Below are 24,223 nucleotides of genomic sequence, written 5' to 3' on the forward strand. Positions count from 1 at the left end.
GGACCTAACAAAAGAGGTGGTAAAATGACTTAGCCACTTCCCTAAATTGAGAATGAGTGAGTCTGAAGCTGAAGTTGGTTGGCAGCTGGAAAGCAGAGAGATGATTCCTTTCCAGAGGGTTGTTGGTGAACTGTGAGTCACATCCATGACCTTTCAGGGGTGGAAGGTATCATCCACTTGCCTCAAGCCTGGGGCTCAGGAGTTCAAGGCCATCCCTTGGAAGGGATTCTGTAAGGGCTTAGACTAACAACTGGGGCTGCCTGGCAGGTGGCTGGGTAACAAGAGGGCTGCATTTTGAAGTAACTAGCTTCTTTTCTCCCAATGATGGATTCAAAGTGAATGTTCACCATAGACTAGGATTGGACCCATGTGCACAAAAGGCAATCTGGTCTGTCTAAGATCCTGCCCCCAAGGGCTTCCTGGAGGGGCAAAGAGCCCTCCACAGAAAGAAGTTGAAGTCATGAGTCAGAGTCCCAGTGGGAAGTAGTGGAAGTAGACATAACCTGAGAGATATACATTGGGGAGCTACAGGTGAGAAATCCCCAATTCTGGTGAAAAGTGGTGACATATCCAAAGAGCTTAGTGATGGATCCAAGAGAAATCCAGCTTCGATCACTTGGCAGATTATGAGATCAATAATTCCCACTCACAACAATAACTGCCTCTCACTTCTTCTCCTTCCTCCTGACCCAGCCCTGGATGATTCAAAGGTTAAAATTAATGACTTAGTGGAGGAGAGGGAAGGAGTTGACCTCTATCTCTTTTCTACTCAGTAGACCTCAGCTGGAGGAAAGGAGATGCTGTGGGTGAAGTTTGGAGTTTGCATTATTATGGTGAACCACGTGGTATTTGTTATTGAACTGAGACTAACTACTACAGTGATTGCATTTTTGGTCTATCAGTAGTCTTTGGACTTGACTTAGTTTTTGTGCAAAAAGGATACAGACTTGAAAAAGCTGTCTTGAGTGAATATGAATGGTCACTAGTGAAGAAGAATGAACCTGTATTTTGTAGACAGTCTTTAACCTCAAGTCCTGCTTATTCAACCTTATGGTTATAGCAGCACAGGGAGGAGGCAGACATTAACTATCCACAAAACTTCATCCAGAAAAGGACATTTGAACTGGGCCCTTAAGGATGCTTGGGAATGACTAGGCATAGAAAAAAGAAAGGTGGAAAAGCACGTCTAAATGAGTGGGAGTGTGAAATTCCATTTTATTTGTGATGCTGGAGGACAGGAGATAAGGATGAAACTTAGGCTGGACATAGACTGGAAACAGCCTTGAATTACATGCTAGGGAGTTTGGCTTGTTCCCTCAAGGCCTACATAGGAAGCCATCAAAGGTCTTGAGTATGGAGGAAGCATGATATAATTTCTATTAAGGAATGATGGTGTCATCTTTCGTCAGCGGCATCCTTTTGTATGATTCTTGACTCCAACATCCTCATCACAGGAAGTCTGATACCATGAGACTGTTGATTTCAATTCCCCTGTTCTCACTCTATTTCACCTTCTCTATAGGTTACTGAAAATGCTTCCTACCTCCGTAAGGAAAATATCTTAATACTCGTATCTCCTTAACTTCACTTTAGGTCAGCAGTGATGGACCAGTAAATATGATTGTGAAAATAAAACCAGCTGTTATAGACTGGAAGACAAGGAAGCAACCTGTGCTTGGTCTGAACTTAATAGATTTTAATGTATGAAAATCATTCATCCAGGACCTCCCTGGTGGTGCAGTGGATAAGAATTCACTTGCCAATGCAGGAGACACAGGTTCAGTCCCTGGTCCAGGAAGACTCTACATGCCGCAGAGCAACAGGGACAGTGTGCCACCACTACTGAAGCCCAAGTGCCCTAGAGCCCACATGCCACAACTACTGAGCCCACGTGCGACAAATACTGAAGCCCGCTCACCTGGAGCCTATGCTCGGCAACAAGAGAAGCCACTGCAATGAGAAGCCCACATGGCTCAATGAAGAGTAGCCCCTGCTTGCCACAACTAGAGAAGGCCCATGTGCAGCAAAGAAGACCCAGTGCAGCCAAAACTTAAAAAAAAAAAAAAATCAGTCATCCAGAGAAAAGAAAATATAGTACAAATGGAATAACGCTAGATCAAGATAAAAAAATATGAGAAATACAAGAATCTTCAGTCTACTGCCAGAGAGTGATGGGGATAAAAACAGGCAGATAAATTAACAAATAGATGTTGGGGAGAAACATAAGACCATTTAAGTTTATATTTACTACTTGTGAAAGCAGTTATCAGGCAGCTGAGAGCAAGCAGCACAGGGAGGAGGCAGACATTAACTATCCACAAAACTTCATCCAGAAAAGGACATTTGAACTGGGCCCTTAAGGATGCTTGGGAATGACTAGGCATAGAAAAAAGAAAGGTGGAAAAGCACGTCTAAATGAGACGTGCAGATTCCTGTATTTGAATCCTGGCTCCGCCACCGGTACGAACAGCATTCTGGACAAGTTACTCAACACCTCCACGTCCACTTTCATCTTTTTATAGGTTCATAAAGATCAACTCTATGAGATTATATACATAATCACACACACACATCTGGAATAACAAGTCCCCAGAATAATACATGGACAATAAAAAGTAGCTGTTACTACTTAACCAAAGAGTATCCTATCTGTGCTTGGACGTTTTTCCTTGTATAAATTCTACTCTGTAATGAAGCACAAGGAAGCACTCAGTTGAGGTTACATTCAATCTCTGATTTAGTTAAGATGTAAACATCTTGGAGACTTTTAATGAGTATTATTTAGAAAAGACAACATATAGTCTGAACAAACAAACATTACTCTCAACACTAAAAAGTCCAAAATAAAGCAATGTTCAAAACACGTCCGATGACCAATAGGAACATTGAGATATGTTTTCTAATTGGTTGTACTCTGTTTTCATCTCAGAGGCCACCCACCAAAGGAAAATATTTGATGGAGAAATTGCATACAGTTTAAATAAACAATTTTTATTTCTAGAACTCCAAATCACTTGGCAAAGGCAGTTTTTCATGCTAGAGGTCTGAGTCAAAATGCAAAAGGTTGGTCATATAAATGAGCTAAAATGACAATCTTAGATTTTATCATTGCACTAATTTAAAATTTTAAAAAGAAACACTAGAGAAAATCTTCTGTGTGACAGCCAAAGACCCTGGTACAAACCATTACTACAATGATTTTTTCTTAATAGGCAACTAGGCAAGTAGGTAACTAGGCAAGTCTCACATGTGTGATTAGTAAGCTTAGGAGGAAGATGAGAGACCACAAAGCAAAAGTATACTCCACACCAAGTTGTAATTTAAGTAACCATTACTACAAAGCAAACCCATACTTCATACACTTTTAACATGTGTGGTACCAAACTACAATGCATTAAGAAACCAAAAAGTGAATTAAACTAGTATAATGATGGCTTATAAAAAAGGCACAAAAAGTACATATACTATATAGTAAAGGGAACTGAGATCAAATAATTACCAAATGATCATCATGGGAAAAGAATGTGAATCCCAGGCCCTGAGGTCTCCATGTGTTTCCTGGGTTTACATATCTTGCCAATGGTGAACAGTGACAACAAAAATCCTTCTCTTAATCAAGTAGTAGTGGGATATGATACGGGCTATCCTTACAAAGGTTCTTTTCCACACTCATATGAAAGGCATCCATGACTCTTTAAAGGATCCAAAGGAACCAAAGTTTTAGAGTCTTTATCAGAACAAATCTCCATAAGGTTTACTGGGTGTTTTCTCATGCTGAGCAAAGATGATGTCTGTTCCTAATGCTAGTCAGTATCTAGAGTATGATTTGCTAAGCACCAACTTAACTGTATCATGTGTATTGGAAGGCAGAGTCTTAACCACTGAACCACAAGGGAAGTACTGTAAATAATTTGCAACCCATAAATCATTAAAAGGAGATGAGTGTTTTAGATCTCTATATTCTGCTTGTGACTTCTGTGATCTTACCCCCATGCAGCACAGAGGTCCTTTTTTTTTTTGTAACAGTGAGTCACAATTTTAAAAACTCTCCAATCTGCATCTGTACTTTATTTTTATCATACTTGAAATTTGAGAGAGTCCAGTTGAAGGTCAACTTACTCCACACACTCTCTGGGCAGGCAAGCCAGTGATTTTAATTCTCATTTAAAAAGTGAGCTTTTAAGACTTTAAGGTTTCATCACTGGTCATATCTTCAGACTTTATCACAAGTTTGAACTCAGAATTTATTAGACAACCATTTCAAACACTGTCGAAGGCCTCTGCTTTGTGCTATCATCTTCTAGCCTTTATGTGTGTGATTTATGATTCTAGAAACACTAGTCTTCCCATCTGGCCAATTTGAAATGACCCTTCAGTCTATTCCTATTCTCTTGGATAGCCTTCCTAATCCCTCAAGTCTGGATCTGACACTGTATATTGTTATTTCTACAGCACCTTAAACTTTCCCAGCAAATCAACAATTATGCTGTTTTGCACATGCACATTGCTATATGTAACCTTCCACTAAACTGACAGACAACAAAAGGAAAAGACATATCTGCCTTTTGTGGTTATATTCTCCAGATTCAGCCCAGTATATGCCATCATGGGTTCTCAAAAATACTTGTTCAAAGGATGAACAAATGAATGATTTCCCATTCTTACAGGGGAGGGTAAAGTTATATTACCTATTCTTTTAATAGTGGTTTTCGTAAAATACTTCATGACCCCATGGACTATACAGTCCATGGAATTCTCCAGACCAGAATACTGGAGTGGGTAGCCTTTCCCTTCTCCAGGGGATCTTCCCAACCCAGGGATCGAACCCAAGTCTCCCACACTGCACGTGAATTCTTTACCAGTTGAGCCACAAAGGAAGCCCAACTGAGAAACTTTCACTTAGTAAAATACTTTAGTAAAATAGTGGTTAAGTACAATTTGGTTTATTGAGCTTTAGGTTTTAGAGGAGAAGAGAAGGAGCGAAAAAGAGATCAAACCTTCACTGTAGCTCCCGGGAAGAAAAGCCAGTTGCCCGTGTCTACTGGATCCAGATTATCTTCTAAAACAACTTGTCTGTGAGCTGAGTTGATGACGAGGATGTTATCTAAGGCCCAGCAGGCTTCATACACTTCACCTACTTGTAGATTTTCCTGCTTCCACTGAAACTGGACGTTCTCCCCTTTGGCGTCTTCAGGAAGGTAGAGGATGTGGATGATAGTACTGACATTGGAAGGGGCTCTGGAGAGATGAGAATTGGTGCCACAATAAAGTTCAACAGGGTCCAATTTATCTTTCTTATAGATCCATTTTGTTTCTTAATTAAGATTGTGGTTTTCTTATCTTAAAAACATTACACATTATGGATGAAATACTCATAATCTTATACCCCTTAAACCTTTTAATATATGTGGTTATTAAGATGTCCATATTGAGTGATGGGAGTTTAAGTATTAAACGTCTTAAAGAGCTCTACCTTTAACACAAGGCAGGCAGTAAGTATACTCAGGTAAGCCAGTAAATGGATAATTGAGGAGAAAATGGTACACAACTGCTTTGGCTTTTGTAAAAAATCAAAGAGTATCCAGCACAGTATTTTGTAAATGGTAGACACTCAATCTAAAACTATATACTTAATATGATACTAAGAAGAAAAAAAGGAGAAAAACTGCAAAATTATCTTAATTTTAATTCTTACTTTGAAATTTTATATCTATTAGAGATCACTGTATGCTGTATGTTTCAAAATCAATATTTACATGAGTTACTTTATTTCTAGAAAACAAATACTTTTTTTGTTTTGAAAATGTGAGATTTGCCATGAGAATTAAATGCTCTCATTTAGAATTCTTTAGATTTCCAGTCTTTAAATTACCAGTTTTTGCATACCAGTCTTTAAAAACATGATATAATTTAACAGGATTTTTATATCATATCTGCTGAAATCTAGGTCCTTTGCTATTTAATATTTATGTTAAACATTTTATTCTACCAAGTAGAAACCTGCTGTAGTAAAAATGATGGCCTTAGCCAAGATTAAAAGTGGTACTAAAATGCAAACTAGTAGTACCTGGGGCCTACTATAAATCAGTTTTGAAAGGACTAGAGAAAAGCCATATTTTTCACTCACCAATGAAGCACATATAAATCTGTAGGACTGTCAGTGTAGATTATGAATGGTGTGCCTTACCTTTGGGGGTAATCAATTCCCCTTTCCTTTAAAATATTTAATGATGACTGTTTTTAACTTCAAAAATAATTTAAATCAATGAAGATAATATATTTTAGTTTTAGGAAGTGATTGAAAATATGTCCACTCTGATCACTAATGGCAAAGTTGCATTAATGAGAATGATAGTTTGGTGGATGGCCTAAAATTGAAAGTCTTATGTAGTGAAAAATAAATAGAATCAGCTGAATGTGATCTCCATATCTTATAATTAAATGTATACACTCACTATTTGTCATATCAGAAGCATACAGCTGTTATTCAGCAAGAAATATACACTACAATTTATCTAAACTATGAGATATGTTAGAGAAAAATGGAGGCATATGAGGAAAACTTCCAGTATTATGCTGCTTTGCTTAAAGCCATTTATATAAATCAGTACTTAATATGAATGCATTTTCATTATAACTACTAAAAATTAGAAGGAATAGCAAATGCTCTGTTATAAAATTGGCAATTGGCACAGCATGTCAGAGCTTGGCTTGTACCAGGTATCTATAAATAATATTTTATCCTGTCACAGAGGGAGAAAATCTATTAAAATCCATGAGTTAGAATTACTTATCTCAAGTTTTGGTTGAAATAGAACTTGACCTTGTGAGACTTTTATTTTTATTTCAAATACTAGAAATTTTTAATATTAAAGATTAAGAACCTAATATTTATTCTTCTTGCCCAAATAAATCACATTTTTTTCAATATGGAAATAGGATAAGGAAAATAGCATAAAAAAAAAAGAAAACTGTCACAGAACTGATGGAAAATGTTCTACTTGAGTCATACTAACTTAAGAACTGAACTGAGCAGAATAACCATTCAATAAAATTTCAACGTATTTTTTTCCTTTAAATACCTCACCATACCTGAAATTAGCAATGATTTAAACTGAACAAAAATGGTTAACATAGTCTGAGTTTTGCTAAATTTAATCAAATATCTTCAACCTGAATGAGCTTCTTCCTCTTTAAGCATCCAACCTCATTTTCTTATGAAGGGATTTTTTTTTTTAATAAAGAAAATGTAATAAATGATTACAACTCACATCACAGTTATAACAGAATTTTAGAACTGGCCTTAGGGAAGTTAGAAGGAAAATTACAGAACCAGGGATTAGATCCAAAAGGCTGTTAACTAATTATCATCACAGACTGGAAGGAATTTAGGTAGTAATCTGATACATTTCTAGGCCTATAAACCAGGTCACAGCCAGGCCACCTAGAGAGACAGATGGTGATGTTATTTTGTGGAGAATCCCATCAGAAAGGTTACTATCTCAAATGTACTTTTACCAAAAATAAATAGTTTGTTACAGCTACTACTGACAGTGGGAAGTAGTGAATGGAAAATGACACTTTTAACATGTTCTTCAAATACAGCAGGTAATATGCAGGTAAATATGTGCATTCATGTAATTCAATATAATTAACAACCAGAGTACTTTTAACCATGAAGAATAAAGCCAGTGGGAGAATGAAGGTAAACAGGGAAGCAGAAACCCACCTACATCAAAATTTATGATGATACTTTAAATAATAACAAACCTAATTTTCTCAAGCTGAATCCAGTCCGCAGTATTATTCTTGGCATATGACACGATGATACAAGGGTCTGAATAACTATAGCGACATGAACCTGAACCTGTAAGCAGCAATAACAATAAATTTCAAAGTTAAAAAAGAACGGTGTGATTACATATTATCCTTCCTGATAAATACTCTAGATAATTTTTTAACCACTTAGTTATTTGATCATTTCCCCATTCTTCCAACTACGCTAAAACTTCTTGTGATCTATTCTGATAAATATTAGATAATTTTGAGTCAAGAAAAAAGTAAACTTCAGTTCTCTTTAGAGATACATGAACTTCTAAATTAAATATAAACACTCTGTTCTAGGCCAAGAAATATCTGAATAGTATAGAATGATTAATAATGCCATTATGGTTCTTGCAAGTTAATATTAATAATGATTGTATTAAGTGGCATGTCAGTCATTCAATTGCATGAAGAGTAAAAATAGCATCCTTCTGTGTATGTTATTTAACTTATGATGTAGCATGCTGCTGCTGCTTAGTTGCTCAGTTGCATCCGACTCTATATGAGAAATTAAAATACTGTAAATTCAAGTACTAAATGAATGAGAACTATTAGAGATATGATTGATATTATTCTACTACAGCCCAACATCAAAGATTTGAAAGAGAAACATTATTTTTCATTGTGGATATCTGGTCATTGTTTTTCATGATTATTTTCAGTATTGGATATATGAAAACCAAAGACAGTTTTAAACTTTGATAAGAATTTGTTTTAACATGTTTAATGAATTCTTATAATAAAAGCACACTCCCCAAAACAGCCATGAAACATAAGCCAGAAGTTTACTGGAGCTCAGTAGCAGGGTTTTTATACTATATTAAAAACAAATGAACCAAACGAAAAAGAAATAGCATATTTTATGTTTAACGTTCCCCCATCTGCTAGAGGAGCAAACAGCATCTGTTGACGGTTTTTATATTTGTAGTACTCAAGAGTTCCAAGCTTTAATCAGACTCATTTATTTTATTTCAGTAGTGTTTAGTACAACACCAGTTAGTTTGCCATCGCCAAGGCTGGCAGTGAGCTAAAAAGGCCAAACAGCAGTTTTCCTAGATTTATTCTCACAGCTAGAATGTCGATGAAAAAAGGCTACTGAAAAGAAAGCTACACAGTAACCTTGAGCTCAAACAGAAGCCTACTTTATGCTGTTTGATCATTTAAGTTCTACTTTTCTTAAGCAGCTGCTTAAAATAAGTATCAAACTGTGGGGCTGGAAATAGAAAAGGCCAGGATTATGTGAGACAAACTTCAACAGAAACATGTATGAAGTCTGGCAGACAATTTGTTTTTCAAAAGGCAGTTCACACTAGCCTAAAGAATGTAAATGGTATTTATGTGCTTCCTTTCTGTTTTATACATGTCTAAGTACTTAAAAGCAAGTGCCTGAGGTGAATCCCCAAAATGGAAAGGCTAGAACAAATGAAAACCAAAAATGTTCCTCACAGAAGCAGTTCAGTGGAAATTGTTTACAAATTGAAAAAGAACAGGAAAGCTGGTAAACATTAAAATAAAAAATGTGTTCAACTATGACCCTGATAACCAATATGACCCCTCCCCTATTTTCTTATGTTATCATCTGACTGTTGTGAGAATAAGTTCATTGTCGTCGTTCAGTTGCTAAGTTATGTCCGACCTCTGCAACCCCATGGACTACAGCACACCAGGCTTCCCTGTCTTTCACTACGCCAACTACTCCAGCATTCTTGCTGCAAGAATAGTAAGATAAGTTTATGATGAGCTCATTTAAATAAAAAGTACCTGGCAGGTGACTCACTTTTACTTACTTAGTCATTAAATTATTTTGTATCTAAAATGTTAATATCTTCTGAACCCATCTCCTCCTCATTATCGTCAATGGATTCTTAGTAGCTCTTGCCAGAACTCCGCAATAGTGATTAGCTGGTCACCAGCCTCACATGTCCTAACCCAGCCACACTATTGCCAGCGCTCTTCCCACAAGTGAACTGAATCTTGTTACTTCCTTCTCATAATCCGTCAACACTTCCTCAGTCCCTTCAGGATAAAGCAGTACTTCCAGCCCTGGTGAGATAAAGGTCCACGGATCCTACAGACTAAAGGTGTACCCTGGAAAACAGAACCAGCCCAGGGTTATCTTTAAAGGGTTCCTACATGAAAAGACGGCTCAAAAGCCATAGGGATTCCAACAGAGGAGTGGACAACTAGAAGACCAGGACTGGGGCGTTAGGTACGAATGGACAGCCAGAAGAGAGGCACTGCCCATGCCATGGGAACTTCCCCTTCTGGAAGAAGCACCACCCAAGAGAACCAGCTGGCTTTGTATACATGCTTCCCTTTGGGGCCACTCCTATCAAACTACCACCCCAAATGGTGCCAAGCCAATGAATAAATGATTCTCCACTCCCACTAAGAATATAGCTGTTCCACATAGACTGGGTGAATTTCCTCTTCAGACAAGCCCTTTCGAACTGCAGCCCCACTGTCACATAGACTTGGGTCAGTAGAGTAAGATTTGTCCTTGCCCAGATTGAAAATGGTTGCTTGATTCTGTCTGCAATGAGGGGAGGAAAGAGTTAATTAACATCCATGTGCCCAGGTGCCTAAAGCCACCCCCAGCTCCCTGCTCCCAGAGGTAGTGGTGCAGAGCTATCACGTACCTCAAAACACCTCTAATGCAGCGAGGAGACAACAATAAGCAGGTGCCGCCTGCAATAGGTACTTCTTTCTTTCCCCTCTTAAATGAAAGATCTTTAATTGCCAAAGTTGATATTTAAAACCAGAAAGGAAAAACAAACTCAAATGAAAAATGCAAAATGTCCTCTCATGTACAGGTTCATTTTCTTTCCTTTGGATCACTTCTGATGTAATTGCCATCCTTCACTCTAAAGTAGCAATTTTGCAGAGATTTTAAGAATTGCTGAAGGTAGGAAGATAACTTAGAACTATGGTTATAAAAGTATGGTCCGAGAACCATTAATGGACTTAAATTGGTCTGCAAATGCAAACTCTTTCTTTGGTTCTTACTGGCAAATGAGGAAATTTCATATATTATCAGTTTTACTTATATCAAGGATATAAGCAGCCTACAAAGTGATGAAGGGTTCCTGAAGTATGGTATTTATAAATAAAATTGATGAACTTCTAGAACCCACTGGGAGCCCTAATCCAACAGTCTAGGAATTCTGGTTTCCATGTAGAGGTACACACACCAGGATTACTGTAATATCCCAAGCTTGGGGGAAGACAGGATATTTATGTTAAAGGTACCTCATGAGTGTTGTTTCCAGTTGGTCTTGGTTGGCAATTCTTGATTTAAAATTGACAGATAAATTGATAAATGATAAAGTAAATCTACATTTATTTACTATAACTGTCATTTGCATTACTATTGGTTATTTAGTCAATCCCATAGTACATAATGATAGATAATTTTTTCAGCAACATTTGTGGACTAATATTGGCTTAAAGTTTGTCTTATACTTAAGACATATATGTACTGCAATATAACTATAAGCCATCTCTATTCTTTTGCTAAAGCAAATACCTACATAATACCTTGAAACTATTTTGCAACAAAACCACCTTTTATTAATGATGTCCTAAATCTGTGCTACTGAATTTGTGGCTAGAATTTGTGCTATTTTAATAATTTGCTCTGTATCATCAAATTATGTATAAAAATACTGTTTTAAAAATTTTTTTGGAATTTTAACATAAAATCATATATCTGTGTTCATTCTTATTAGATTAACAATGCACCATCTGTAGTTAAGAAAAATAGAGACCAGAGAGTAATACCCTCATCTTTTCAATCACTCTACCAGTATACTCTGACTTCCTCCTGTTAAAAGGGATGAAGTGCTCTGTTCTAAAGAATGTGGTCTAGATTCCATCTCCAATGGCTCTTTAAGATTTCCCCTCTCTTTCTCTTGTATCATCAATTTCTTCCAATAAGTTTCCTGGATCATTCCTATTGTCATACAAACATCATAGAAACATACAAAGCATCGCCCATCTTAAATTTTTTCTTGATGTCACACCTGTACCTTCTGTTCTTTCCAATCCTATTTTTGTTCCACTTATAGGAAAACTTCTCAGAAGGGCTGTCCAGTGATTGTCTCCACTTCATCACAGCCTATCCTCTGTCCCTTCCTCCATTCAGACTTCTACACTCAAGCACTGCCCTGAAACTAGTCTTGGTTATGTGGCTGGGGCTCTATGCTGCCCAATCAACAGATCATTTCCCCATGTTTAGGGTACTAGACTTATCAGAATTTGTCACAGTCCATCCTTTCCCCTTAATTGGATAACTTCTTCTATCTTCCACTACCTTCTTGATCTTTCTCTTGCTTCACTGGCTGTTGCTTCTCATTCTCCATTCTCGCCCTTTTTGTTCTTGATCTCAAATTGTTTTGGTGGCTTTCTCTTCTCCTCTCTATGTTGCCACTTTTTACTTTGAGGCTTTAAAATAATATCTACAACAAATATCTGTATGCAGGTCAAGAAGCAACAGTTAGAACCGGACACGGAACAATGGACTGGTTCCAAATTGGGAAAGGAGTATGTCAAGGATTTGTATCATCGCTCTGCTTATTTAACGTATATGCAGAGTACATCATGCGAAGTGCTGAGCTGGATGAAGCACAAGCTGGAATCAACACTGCTGAGAGAAATATCAGTAACCTCAGGTATGCAGATGACACCATCCTTATGGCAGAAAGCAAAGAAGAACTAAAGAGCCTCTTGATGAAAGTGAAAGAAGAGAGTGAAAAAGTTGGCTTAAAATTCAACATTCAGAAAACTAAGGTCATGGCATCCAGTCCCATCACTTTATGGCAAAAAGATAGGGAAACAATGGAAACAGTGACAGACTTTATTTTCTTGGGCTCCAAAATCATTGCAGATGGTGACTGCAGCCACAGAATTAAAAGACGCTTGCTTGCTCCTTGAAAGAAAAGTTATGACCAACCGAGACAGCATAATAAAAAGCAGAGACATTACTTTGCCAACAGAGGTCTGTCTAGCCAAAGTCATGGTTTTTCCAGTAGTCATGTATGGATGTGAAGGTTGGACCATGTATGGATGGGAAGCTGAACACTGAAGAATTGGTGGTTTTGAACTGTGGTGTTAGAGAAGACTCTTGAGAGGCCCTTGGACTGCCAGGAGATCAAACCAGTCAATCCTAAAGGAAATCAGTCCTGAATATTCATTGGAAGGAATGATGCTGAAACTGAAACTCCAATACTTTGGCACCTGATGCGAAGAACTGACTCACTGGAAAAGACCCTGATACTGGGAAAGATTGAAGGCAGGAGGAGAAGGGGACTACAGAGGATAAGATGGTTGGATGGCATCACCAACACGATGGACATGAGTTTGAGCAAGCTCTGGGAGTTGATGATGGACAGGGAAGCCTGGTGTGCTGCAGTCCATGGGGTTGCAACAAGTCGCACATGACTGAGTGACTGAACTGAACTGATATTTCCCATGAGTTCCACATTTATAGATCCAAGTGCTACTTATCATCCCAAAAGGACATCTCAGGCTTATTAAGTCAAAATCAGAAGAAATGGTTTTTCACCTTACAAATATTCAGTACACTTTGCATTTCAAATGACACCACTCCAGATGCTCAAAGAAACTAACAAAACACTAGATGTCATCTTTGATTCCTCCCTTTCCTTCACTTCCCACTTTCAACCCATCAGCCTGGGAGTTCTGACTCCAAAATCCAGCTCAGCTTCTATCCTCCACTAGTGCTACCACCTTAGTCAAGTCAGGGTCATGTCTTGCTGGTCTTCTTGCTCCCCTTTTAATTCTCCTGTAATTCATCCTCCACATAGCAGTTATAGGCCTTTCAAAAACAAGAGTCCTTTAAAATGTTTTAGTGATTAGGCCAACCCGGCTTAAAACTCTCTCAAGGTTTCTCAGTCCACTAGGAACAAAAGGATGAACTCATTGCTATGATACATTAAATCCTTCATGATCTTAGAACATCCCTTGTAGCACTCTTCTTTTCATATACTTTGTTTCAGCCACTATGGATCTTCTCCTCCCTGAACACTTCATCTCAGGGCTTCTATGCGCCTACTCTCTGCCTGCAATTACACGGATGATGTCAATATCCTCACACTCTATTCTTTCCTCATTCCATTCATGTCCTATCCCACAGACTCTCCCATGGCTTGTTCCTCTTCTTTCTCACGGATCTGTGCAAATATCACCTCCTCAAAGAAATCTTCCTTGCTCATTCAATCTAAAGAAGTTCACCCCCCCAATGTCCAATCATCCTGCATCTTATCACTCCATTTTATGAGTGTATAAATTTATCTCATCTATTTACTTGATTATTTGCTCATTGTCCATCTCCTGTTAGAATGCAAGCTCCATCAAAGCAGCATCTGTCTCATTTACTACTTGTGTCCGGAGTACCCAGAATAGTCGTGGTACACAACAGAAATCAGCTCTGGCTTGACCGTGAATGGGTTTGCTGTAATTTGCTTATCTGAAATTATCCATTTTTTTTTTTTTTTGTTTTTACTGAGATATATTTATACTAGAAAGGGGGAACTATAACCATGGATGGATGGGAGTTAAGGATTTTCCACTTGTCTGAATTGGGTCAAAAGTGAAAAAAAAGTCTAAGAGCTGTGCTTTAGAATATTTGTACTACATGTGTCCTTACCCGAGATTAATTTTCGTACTGTCATATAGTCAACGGGGCAATAATTCTCCCACATTAACTAGAAATTACCCCAAAATGACTTAGATGGTTACACAATCCAGTTTGCCTTTAGAATAAAAATATCAGAGACAGATTACATGAATAATTATGATACATTTTTATCAGCTAGATAAAGTAATATGAAGAATAATGATAGCCAGATGAATTATTTTACTTATTAGTAAAGTCTTATTATAATGGCCCAGTATAATTAAAAATAAACAGTTTGCAAAGTCATACAAACTACTCATAAGCCACACCGAATATCACCCCCAAGGCACATGTTCTGACCTCTCCATCAGGAATCATTTTCTAGTACATTAAGAAAAAAGTTTCTTGAATGTAATATCCTCTTAATTGTAAGACATTATCTTTTCCTTTCAAGTTGATTTATTTTGTTTCTGTTTCAATGTTTAACTAGATTAACACATTGTTCTAAGGGAGAAAACCCACTTTTATGTCTAGGAAGAAATCTAATACAACTGTAACTTTATAGAAAAATATTACTCTAAATTGTAATGCTATAAAATTGTCAATGATAGATATATCTTATCATCAAATAACCTTAACATCACATAGCCTTATGTGCATGCTCAGTCCCCCAGTCATGTCTGACTCTGCGACCCCCACAGATTGTAGCCTGCCAGGTTCTTCTGTCTATGTGATTTTCCAGGCAAGAATACTGTAATGGGTTGCCATTTTGTCCTCCAGGGGTCACACAGTCTTAAATAGAGGAGGGAATTCTATATATTAATAAATTCAATGCTTGTTGGTATTACTTATAATTCTATATAATTTTTTAGCTTCATTTTTTGGCGTGAAATTCCCTCTGATACATTATCTTCCAGAGAGAAAGTGTGTATAGGGGTTAGGAGAGTAGATGGTGAGGGCATGCTGTTAGGTTTGTAATCTGGGATTTGACACTTTTTAGCTGTGTGAATCTTGAGCAAGTCACTAATCTTTCCTATGTCCATTCTCTACATTTGTAAAATGTGAATAATAATAGCAATCTCTTCATAGAACTGTTGTGAAGATTAAGGCATTAACACATGAAGTGTGCTTAGAAAACAACTCTGGTCCACACTAAGAAATTTCAGGTATGATTCAGTATTTTTGTTTCAATTCATAAATCCATTTATCCTAGAAAAAGGAAAAAATATTTGTTCATGGGCCAAATACTAAGCTGAATCACTACTTATCAAAGAATTTAAGGCATGTTAAGGCATATATTCCCTCTTCAATATATTCTTTCGTTTTGGGCTATTTCCCAGCTCTTTAATGGAAATGCTGTAAGTGCAAAGTGGAAATGAAAACTGAGAACCAAAAGAGTTATCTTCCTGTTTGTTAGCGTCACTGGTAAATGTATTAGAGGGGAAGAAAGGCACCTATTTGATAAGAAAAAGAAGGCGCTCTGGGAATAAGATAGCAAGACATAACAGTATAAGGAGACATACTTCATAAGGTTTAGAATTGATAGAGTAGAAATTTGATTTTGCAGTTCCTAAAATCCAGAGAAAACAGAAAATCTGACCAGTTAAAGTTTTAGCAGCATCCACAGAGGTAAAAAAAATTCCAGTAATTCAAGAGAACAATTACAGTTGCTTTGAGCAGTTAGGTACTACTCTGCATGCTCATTTTACAGGTAAGGAAACTGAGGCAAAGAGAAGCTAGGGAATTTACTCAAGGCCCAAACAGGACTCAGAATTGGGCAGACCAGAATCCATGCCTTCAACCACTTCGCTATATGCTTTCCAGTGCACAAGCACACTTAAGGAAACAAATACTGCTTGATGTTCACGTGGTCCGAACATGTGGGGACGAGCTTCTGTGCCACTTCCGCTCTGGCCCCTGCCTGGAGCCATATGGCTCTGTTTTTGGTAAGACCTAAAGGACTGAACCACCTCTAGTCTCCATATCAGGTTCACTTGGAAATCACTTTCTCTGTAGGTTCCCTGCCCATTCTTCTCCTTTCCCTGCCTCCATAGTCAGTCACCCAAAGCTGCATACTCTCTTGCAGATTTATTGAATCTATGCCTTTATTTTACCTTCACCATCACCTCCTTAAATCATCTCTCACACAGATCAGTGTGATAACGTACTATCTGAGCACTCAGAACAAACACAAAAGGTATTGCACTGATAAGTAATTTCTTTGGTCATTTGCTTTAAAAATCCATAGAAAGTCATTTACAAGAGATTTAAAAAAATACTTGTATTCCAAAGAAGTAATATTCTAACATTTCCCAACTCAGAAAACTTTAATTATGTGGAAAGCATTAACCTGATACAATATTACAATCAGGATTAAATTTAAAATAATAGTGTAATCCACATTTGTATCCTAAATACTGAATTCCATAATAGTTTATAAATCTGTTTCTGAAATAATTATTTTATATAAGTAAACAATGAATATTTACAAACGTAAAATAGTGCCTAGTACTTGTTATTTAAAAATAAAGAAATAAGAAGAATGGCAAAACTTATTTCTATAAGGTTGCTTCCTTTACTGTCACTGTTAAGAGAGATTCATCACTATGGTTGTGAGAAACATTTTTAGTAATCTCAGTTTGACCTTTGAACCCCTTTACTCATTATAAAATTGCAACTAAAATTGGTATCAATTTTTACCCCTGGGCTCTATTTAAATAGTACCATCCCTATTGTAATTTACAAAACAACAGATAAGCAACTTTCCACTTTTGTTATAGGGAGTCAGGTCAAGATGATCAATCTAGCAATCAACCAATGAGTCAACAAATTATTAAAAATACTTATGTCTGAGGTACATGCGAACTTAAAAGCCTAGTTATTTTCTCATGATTCAGTCCCACTTCTGTTGACTGTGGCTATCATTCAGGAAAAGCCAGGAAATGTATACTCTTTGAGCAGCCTTCCCCACTTAAGAGTAAAATATCATTCAGAACTGACATTTACATAAGGCGTGTGGCTACCTGTTGGCAGTCCACATGGCTCCTCTGTCGGCTGTTCTTTCTGCCAGGTTATCTCTTCTACACAATTCAAGCCTCTGATCAATGGTTACATCCTCAGCGGCCATCCCCTGGCCACCTCCAACAAAATGCGACCCCTCATGTGCTGACTCCTGATTAATTTTCTTCATGCATTCAGTACTCCCTGACATTCACTTGTTTGATATTCAGCAGCATGTCAGCCTGACCAGGGCAAAGATTTTCTTTCACGAATCCTGTCTCCCCGATGCCTTAAGAGCTGCTTCACATAGAAGAGGGGCTCAGAGAACAGTTGTTGAATGAATGAAATTTAGGAAGCAGTTGTCGGTTAAACTCTAAGAAGAGAATTTTTTGGAAATGCAACGATATCATTATTATTACTGTTGTTACTACTGGATCTTTTGCAGTGCTTCTTTTCAGCAGGATAAGGATATGGAGGTGATTTATAACCTCTGTCCACCAGCAGAGAGTCTGTCACTCTTCTGGGAAGTGCCAAAGGGGGCAGCACATTCGATCACTCATGCTGAGAATTGCTTGGGTAACAATATTACATGGTTTGGCTGATGTTGCTTTTCTGTTCCTCTACCTAATATCGTTCCCTGCTAGCAAAACAAGCTACAAGTATAAACTAGCTATGATTGGTTGAATAAACGTATAGCAACTACTTTGATATTTCTTGTAGGGGCCCCCTGAACTAAAATAGACAACATCATAATCATATTTTTACATAAAATCTATTCCTAGTTAACTCATAGTTCATTCTTTTCACCCAGTTGTAGGATTAAGGGTCACAGTGGGAAGACATTTACGAGATCAGGAAGATGAACATTCTTGCTTTACAAATGAGTTGTCAGGGGCTCACTAGGGCTCCACCAATTACCTAAGTTTACGTGGCAAATTCAGTTGGCAGAGAAGTGACTACATGGCCTAACTCCCAATCCAGTGCTCTTTCCCCTTCCCCATTTACATCAACAGCAAAAGTTGTCATATGCAGAGGTAATTTTAGAATATGCACCCAAAAGGAAAAAGGAAAAAAGTATTTCAGGTAGTTAACAAAAAAGGTGGATTTTCTTATGTTTGTGGTAGTGCCAGTTTCTAAAGATTTGTAATATGTTGTGATTTCTTTTCTCATTTTAAATAAACATTCACATTTTTACCTAATTTTGAATGTGCAATTTTGTATTCTTTTCCTTAATGACACTCTAGCCTTCACCCAAACTGTGTAAGCTTCAAATGTAAACCCACAAAACCTGATCCCACCCCTGTACAGAGCATGCCCTGTAGTGTGTTCCTGAGTTTCACAAATGTCTTAACTCACATGGGGGTACCAAGCTCCAGATTACATGATTCACTTTCCATTTCATTTAACATGGCACATTCACATGACAATATACTGTAATGCAAGACAATAATAAAGTAAGAATATATGATTCCTGAAACTATTTTTCTTCTCTTTTTTTCAAGCAGATATGGCTCAATTAAAATATTCTTAAAAGGAAATCATCATATAACAACTGGATTAGGATAGATGAAATGACTTGACATAATTATTTGCTTATATACTTCCCTGGTAGCTCAGATGGTAAAGCGTCTGCCTACAATGCAGGAGACCTGGGTTCAATCCCTGGGTCAGGAAGATCTCCTGGAGAAGAAAATGACAACCCACTCCAGTATTCTTGCCTGGAAAATCCCATTGACGGAGGAGCCTAGTAGGCTACATTCCATGGGGTCACAAAGAGTTGGACACAACTGAGCGACTTCACTTCACTTCAATTGTTTGCTTACATAACAAATAAACCATTCAGTTTTGGACAGTGTTGGAGATGAACCTGAATGAGCCTCAGGAGCTCGACAAAACCTGGTGAGAACCTGCAACTTCCAGGATTTATTAACTGGAGTGCTTCTGTGCAGTGCTGGCCGAGAGGATCTTAAATGGCTGTCAGAGTTTACAATGCCAAGGACACACAAGCACATGAACAATAGCAGTTATGTGCTAACCAGTGAAGCCCAGATTAAGCACCCTGAGAACCTGTTATTGTTCAGTAGCCCATTAACCATAATGTATATGCACAAAGGAGACTGCAAATACCTTCCAGAGCCAGGAAGTTTCCCAAAATCCACACATAAACCTTTTCCTTTCTTCCCATTTCTTTTGGGTGGTTGCCATAAAAGTAAAAAACTTAAAGAATAGCTTGATTTAGTATAAAATCAAAGCTACTTAAAAAAGAGAAATATTAGTCATTTATTCTATTAAGAATTCAAGAGTTATTACTCACTTTCTCAAAATAACAGTTACACAATTCACAGTCACTTAAGGTAAGATAAACTTTAGGATCCAAATTACTGACTGACTTAACTTGCAGATTTCAGAAAGGTAACATGGTAAATACACTACATAGTATGTAAGATCACCAGCAAGTCTGAGGCACTATCCTATAATGAAACATATTAATATTTCTGCACTTAAATATACAAAGATTCATATAAAGTAGTATAAGTAAAGATTATAAATAGCTTTAAATTACTTCAAGTCTAGCTGCCAAATGAATTTAGATCATGTGAGGCTTTGCCATCAAATAAATTAAAAAAAAAAGTTCTGTGGTTTTTCTGAGTGTTTTTATACTATGGAATTACAGATTAGGGATTGTGAGCCTATATCTCCTGTAGTCCTCTCTATATCTTTTTATTTTTCTAGTAGAAGGATAAATCAATTGGTTTTAGTCTCCCAAGACCTGGGTAGCTTTATTTTTATTTGGTTATGTCCTTCTCCACAAAGCCCATGACTTTTCAAAGTAAATCAGAACAGAAACAATAGAAGGAGCTACTGCCTCTTGGGGGTTTGGTAGTGGTTGCCGGGAGCAGACTCTTTTCCTCAAAGCACTGCCTGAAAAACAAGCTGCCTTTTTAAATGTGGCACAGGGCCACAGAAGGAGAGAAGTGATCTTGCAGAATTTATAGATTGGGGAGAAGCACTGCCAGAAATCATGCCTCTAGATAGTGGAGCGGGGCCCATAAATACTGAAGGCTTGAGGAGTGTCTGGACAGAACCCTGCTGAGAATTCTTGCAGCCCAAGTGCTGCTGCTGCTATTACTCAAAACTCAGACCGCAGAGACAAGCAGAGTCCTAGAGCCGCGTGTAAACAACAGCATTTGATACAGAAAGATCATAAAGCGATGAAATGGATGTAATCGGACTACTTAAACTCCCTGCTAGGACTGGAGCCAATCTTAGCAGAATCAACACATCCTTTCATCTTTTCAAGGTAGATAAATGGAGGAGAGGGGCATTAACTGAGCTTGTAGTGAATGGAAAGAGAAAAAGAAATGAATGGGGAACTTTTAGAGAAGCTTTTAAAAGCGAGACACTGTCACTTCCAGAGCATATTACGTTACTGTAGGCTAAGGCATTCAAGAAAGGGACTTGCCTCATTCTATAATGTGAAAAATGTGACAAGCAAGATGAAGATATTGGTATAATAAGCAGTTCTGGCAATTATCACTTCTTTTTCTTTGCCAAGAGAAGTTTGTTTTTTTTGGCTGCATGGCATGTGGGATCTTAGTTCCCCAACCAAGGATCTCCGTGAGGCAGGGATTGAACCTGTGCCCTGTGCATTGGAAGCACGGGGTATTAACCACTGGACAATCAGGGAAGTCTCCCCATGAGAGCGATTTTTAAGGATAGTACTATTCACTAGGGAGTAAACACTCATTGTATCCAAAAGAACCGAGAAATACAGTAAAGGCTTATTTGCTACCTGGCAATCATCAGGGTAATTCTGCTGCAAGCAAGCCAACGGGCTATTATTATACAGATGATCGATATTTTGATATTTTCACAAACTTCTGCTCAAATATTTCATTAGAGGCAGCTGTGAATGTTTATTTTCCAGGAACAACAATGGTGTAGAACAATAATTACATTATACTTAGGTTTTTATTTCCTTCATTACTGAGTTTCCCAGAAAAATCCTAAGGGCATTAGCTCTCCCAGTCCATGGCATCAAAACAATCTGCTATAAGTAGACCAAAATCTTTGTAATATGGCCAGTCTTGGAAGTACTACCTGATGAACAGGACCTAAATTGTGACTCTTGGTTTTAAGCAGGTAATGCTGTAATTTCCAGGATAGCCAGTTTCATATATTTCTTAGTTTTCATGTTTGTTTTATTTCTCTCTGTGTAGAAAACCTAAACTTTATAAGATTATACATACCTGTTCATACTGTCTTATAATGTGGCACATCTATATAAATCTGCTTCATTAGTTTATAAAAGTTGTAAAAACTGTAGTCAAGTTTGTCCTCTAGCAGTGAGTTAGCTTCTCACCTGACACCCTTTGAAGCAAGTTGTTTTTGTTACTTATTACCTTCCTGGACCGCAGGTATCCACAGAGTACTTGGATGCTGTTCTTCGCTGATCACCAGTCTCCCTGGCTCCTCTGAGGCATTCTCACACTGTTGCCCCTGTGTCGAACCCTGCCTACACTTCCTGCCAGGCAGCGCTGCTTCAGGCTCTCACAAAATACAGGCTCAGCTCGCCTGGCTTGTGCCTGCACAGAGACAGCAGCTTATGCTTTGCTGAAGCCCACAGACTATAGCTAAAGGGGTGAGTACTAGTCAGGGAAGGGAAAAATGGTTACTGTATCGGATAATGCTTTGTGGCAGCACAGGTGGGAAGCATCCTGGGGCTTCTTAGCCCCAAATGACAGGGATGGGAATTGTGACCGAAAGGATATTACTTTAATTAAGAATAGTTCCATTCTGTATGAGAGGAAATCCTCGAATTACTCTTGGATCTCTCAAGAACAAGTGAATTCAATTTTGGTAAAATATGATGACCAAAGTTGACCAAAATCATTTTATTAACAGAAACTGTCAAGTCAGAGAAATCAACATGTCCAAAATCTTCAGCTGCCCCAAAAGATCAATTAACCAATTATCTGAATATGAAAATCTAGATTTTATGTCTAGACCTCAGTTTTGCCCACCAAGAAATAAGTTTTGGTGGAATTCACCATTTTATCCACTAAAAAAAAACATATTTCAAGGACAGTGTTGTAAAAAGGACCATTTTATGAAAGTAAATTTTCCATTTTAAACAACTACTAAAAACTGATATTAAGGATTGAGAGAGGTCAAAGTACAGTAAAAACTCAAATATTCTACATTCATGGTATACATATGCTAAAAATGTTTTGTTTAAAATAAAGAGCTTTATTATAAAATGCAGAAAAAGAGTCAGGTTTTAAAAGCAACTCTTCTTTCCTTTCTGTTTTATATTTATTTTTAAAATGAGGCTACTAGCAACAATCTTTGTTTTGACTGACTTTATTAGGAAACAGACTATTTGATCTACAAGCCTTTCTGTTTGAATAAATGTTGACAGTATGTGATTTATTGTACTTAATATTTTGCTCCTTAGTCACTTCCTTGGCTGAAATTCCCAAATCTCATTAGGTGACTTCTTTCAGTTTATGGCAGATGGACAATGACCACAGGATATAAAATGAACAGCTGTCCTCCTCCCCTTTGTACCTTTCTCTCTTTCAGCCCTATCCCCATTCCCTCACTTCCAAAATATTTGTATTTTTTCCTATTTCCTGCCACTCCTATAAGGGACCAATTCTCTCCTGATTTATGAAACACCATGCCATTTCCAACCACTTTTGGGTGCTCACCCCTTTACAAATTCCCTCCCAAGTCCAACATAGAGGTTTCATCAGATCCTATGTTCGGAAAAACATAAGGGAGGGAAATGCAAAATGTGTCAGGCTTTGCCAGGTTCCCTGCTGAGCAGCCCTCTCTTCCTTGGGGTGGAGGCCTTAAACTAAGCCCTAGTGCTCAAGTCTGGCTCATTTTCTAGTAGGACTAATACCAACCTTTGAGAGCAGGTGTTAAATAACGTCCCTCTCCAACCCCCAACAATCTGGGGACTCAGCATTACTACCCTTTTGTTGTTTGGTATTTGACCTTGGCCACAAGGTCTTACAATGCCCTCTACTTCATCTCCCAGAAGGCGACCATCGCTTTAACCTTCCCTGTGATGCTGATACTCCGGGGTGGTACTAGTTGTGAGTAAGATTATGCCCTAAAAACAAGAGGACGCTTGTATAATCCTTAGTCCTCAAGCATCATTTAAGCTAGAAAGAATGAAAGTGGATGTGCACAAATGGCCAGAGTATAAGTCAACGCTGAGTGAAATAAGCATCACAAAATAAAATAGAGGAAGTGGGGACTCAGAGATATCAGGGTATGGTAATGAGATTTTTCATGGAGGAAAGACTATTTAGTCTACATTAATGATTAACTTCTTCTCATCCTATTCAATGTTTTATCCCTTCTACAAGAACAGGCCTCAATAAATATTAGGAAAACATATTTATGAATGAAATATGAATATTTATCTTTCAAGCCTCACCAAGATGAGTGACAATAAATTAAATATTTCAAAAGGGAAAGGGTGTAGTATCTTTCAAACTGTTATAATTCAGGTAGAGAAAACTCTTCAGTTATTAGTTTTAATAATGCAGACATAATTAATCTCAATAATCTTTGCCAGAACATTATATTTAGTAGCATTTTACAATATTTCAGAATATTCCCTTTTATTAGTTAAGATAGGGCTTAGGAACTTGGGGTGAGATAGATTTGAAAAATATATATAGTTCATATAAGCTGGTCTTCTTTGTTTTGTTTTTAATTAATTTATTTTTTAATTGAAGGATA

General features: G+C 37.5%; 1 protein-coding gene across 1 annotated transcript in view; it reads right to left on the reverse strand.

The window, feature by feature from the left end:
• RELN (reelin) overlaps positions 1–24,223 on the reverse strand; it is a 536,272-nt gene that overhangs the window by 227,281 nt on the left and 284,768 nt on the right. The window contains exons 9-10 of the mRNA XM_061165186.1: positions 7,771–7,867; positions 4,998–5,238 (exon numbers count right to left, since the gene is read on the reverse strand). Of these exons, the coding sequence (XP_061021169.1) occupies positions 4,998–5,238; positions 7,771–7,867 (338 nt within the window). The remainder of the gene's footprint in view (positions 1–4,997; positions 5,239–7,770; positions 7,868–24,223) is intronic.

This window comes from Dama dama, chromosome 18, assembly GCF_033118175.1.
Source record: "Dama dama isolate Ldn47 chromosome 18, ASM3311817v1, whole genome shotgun sequence".
Taxonomy (NCBI): domain Eukaryota; kingdom Metazoa; phylum Chordata; class Mammalia; order Artiodactyla; family Cervidae; genus Dama; species Dama dama.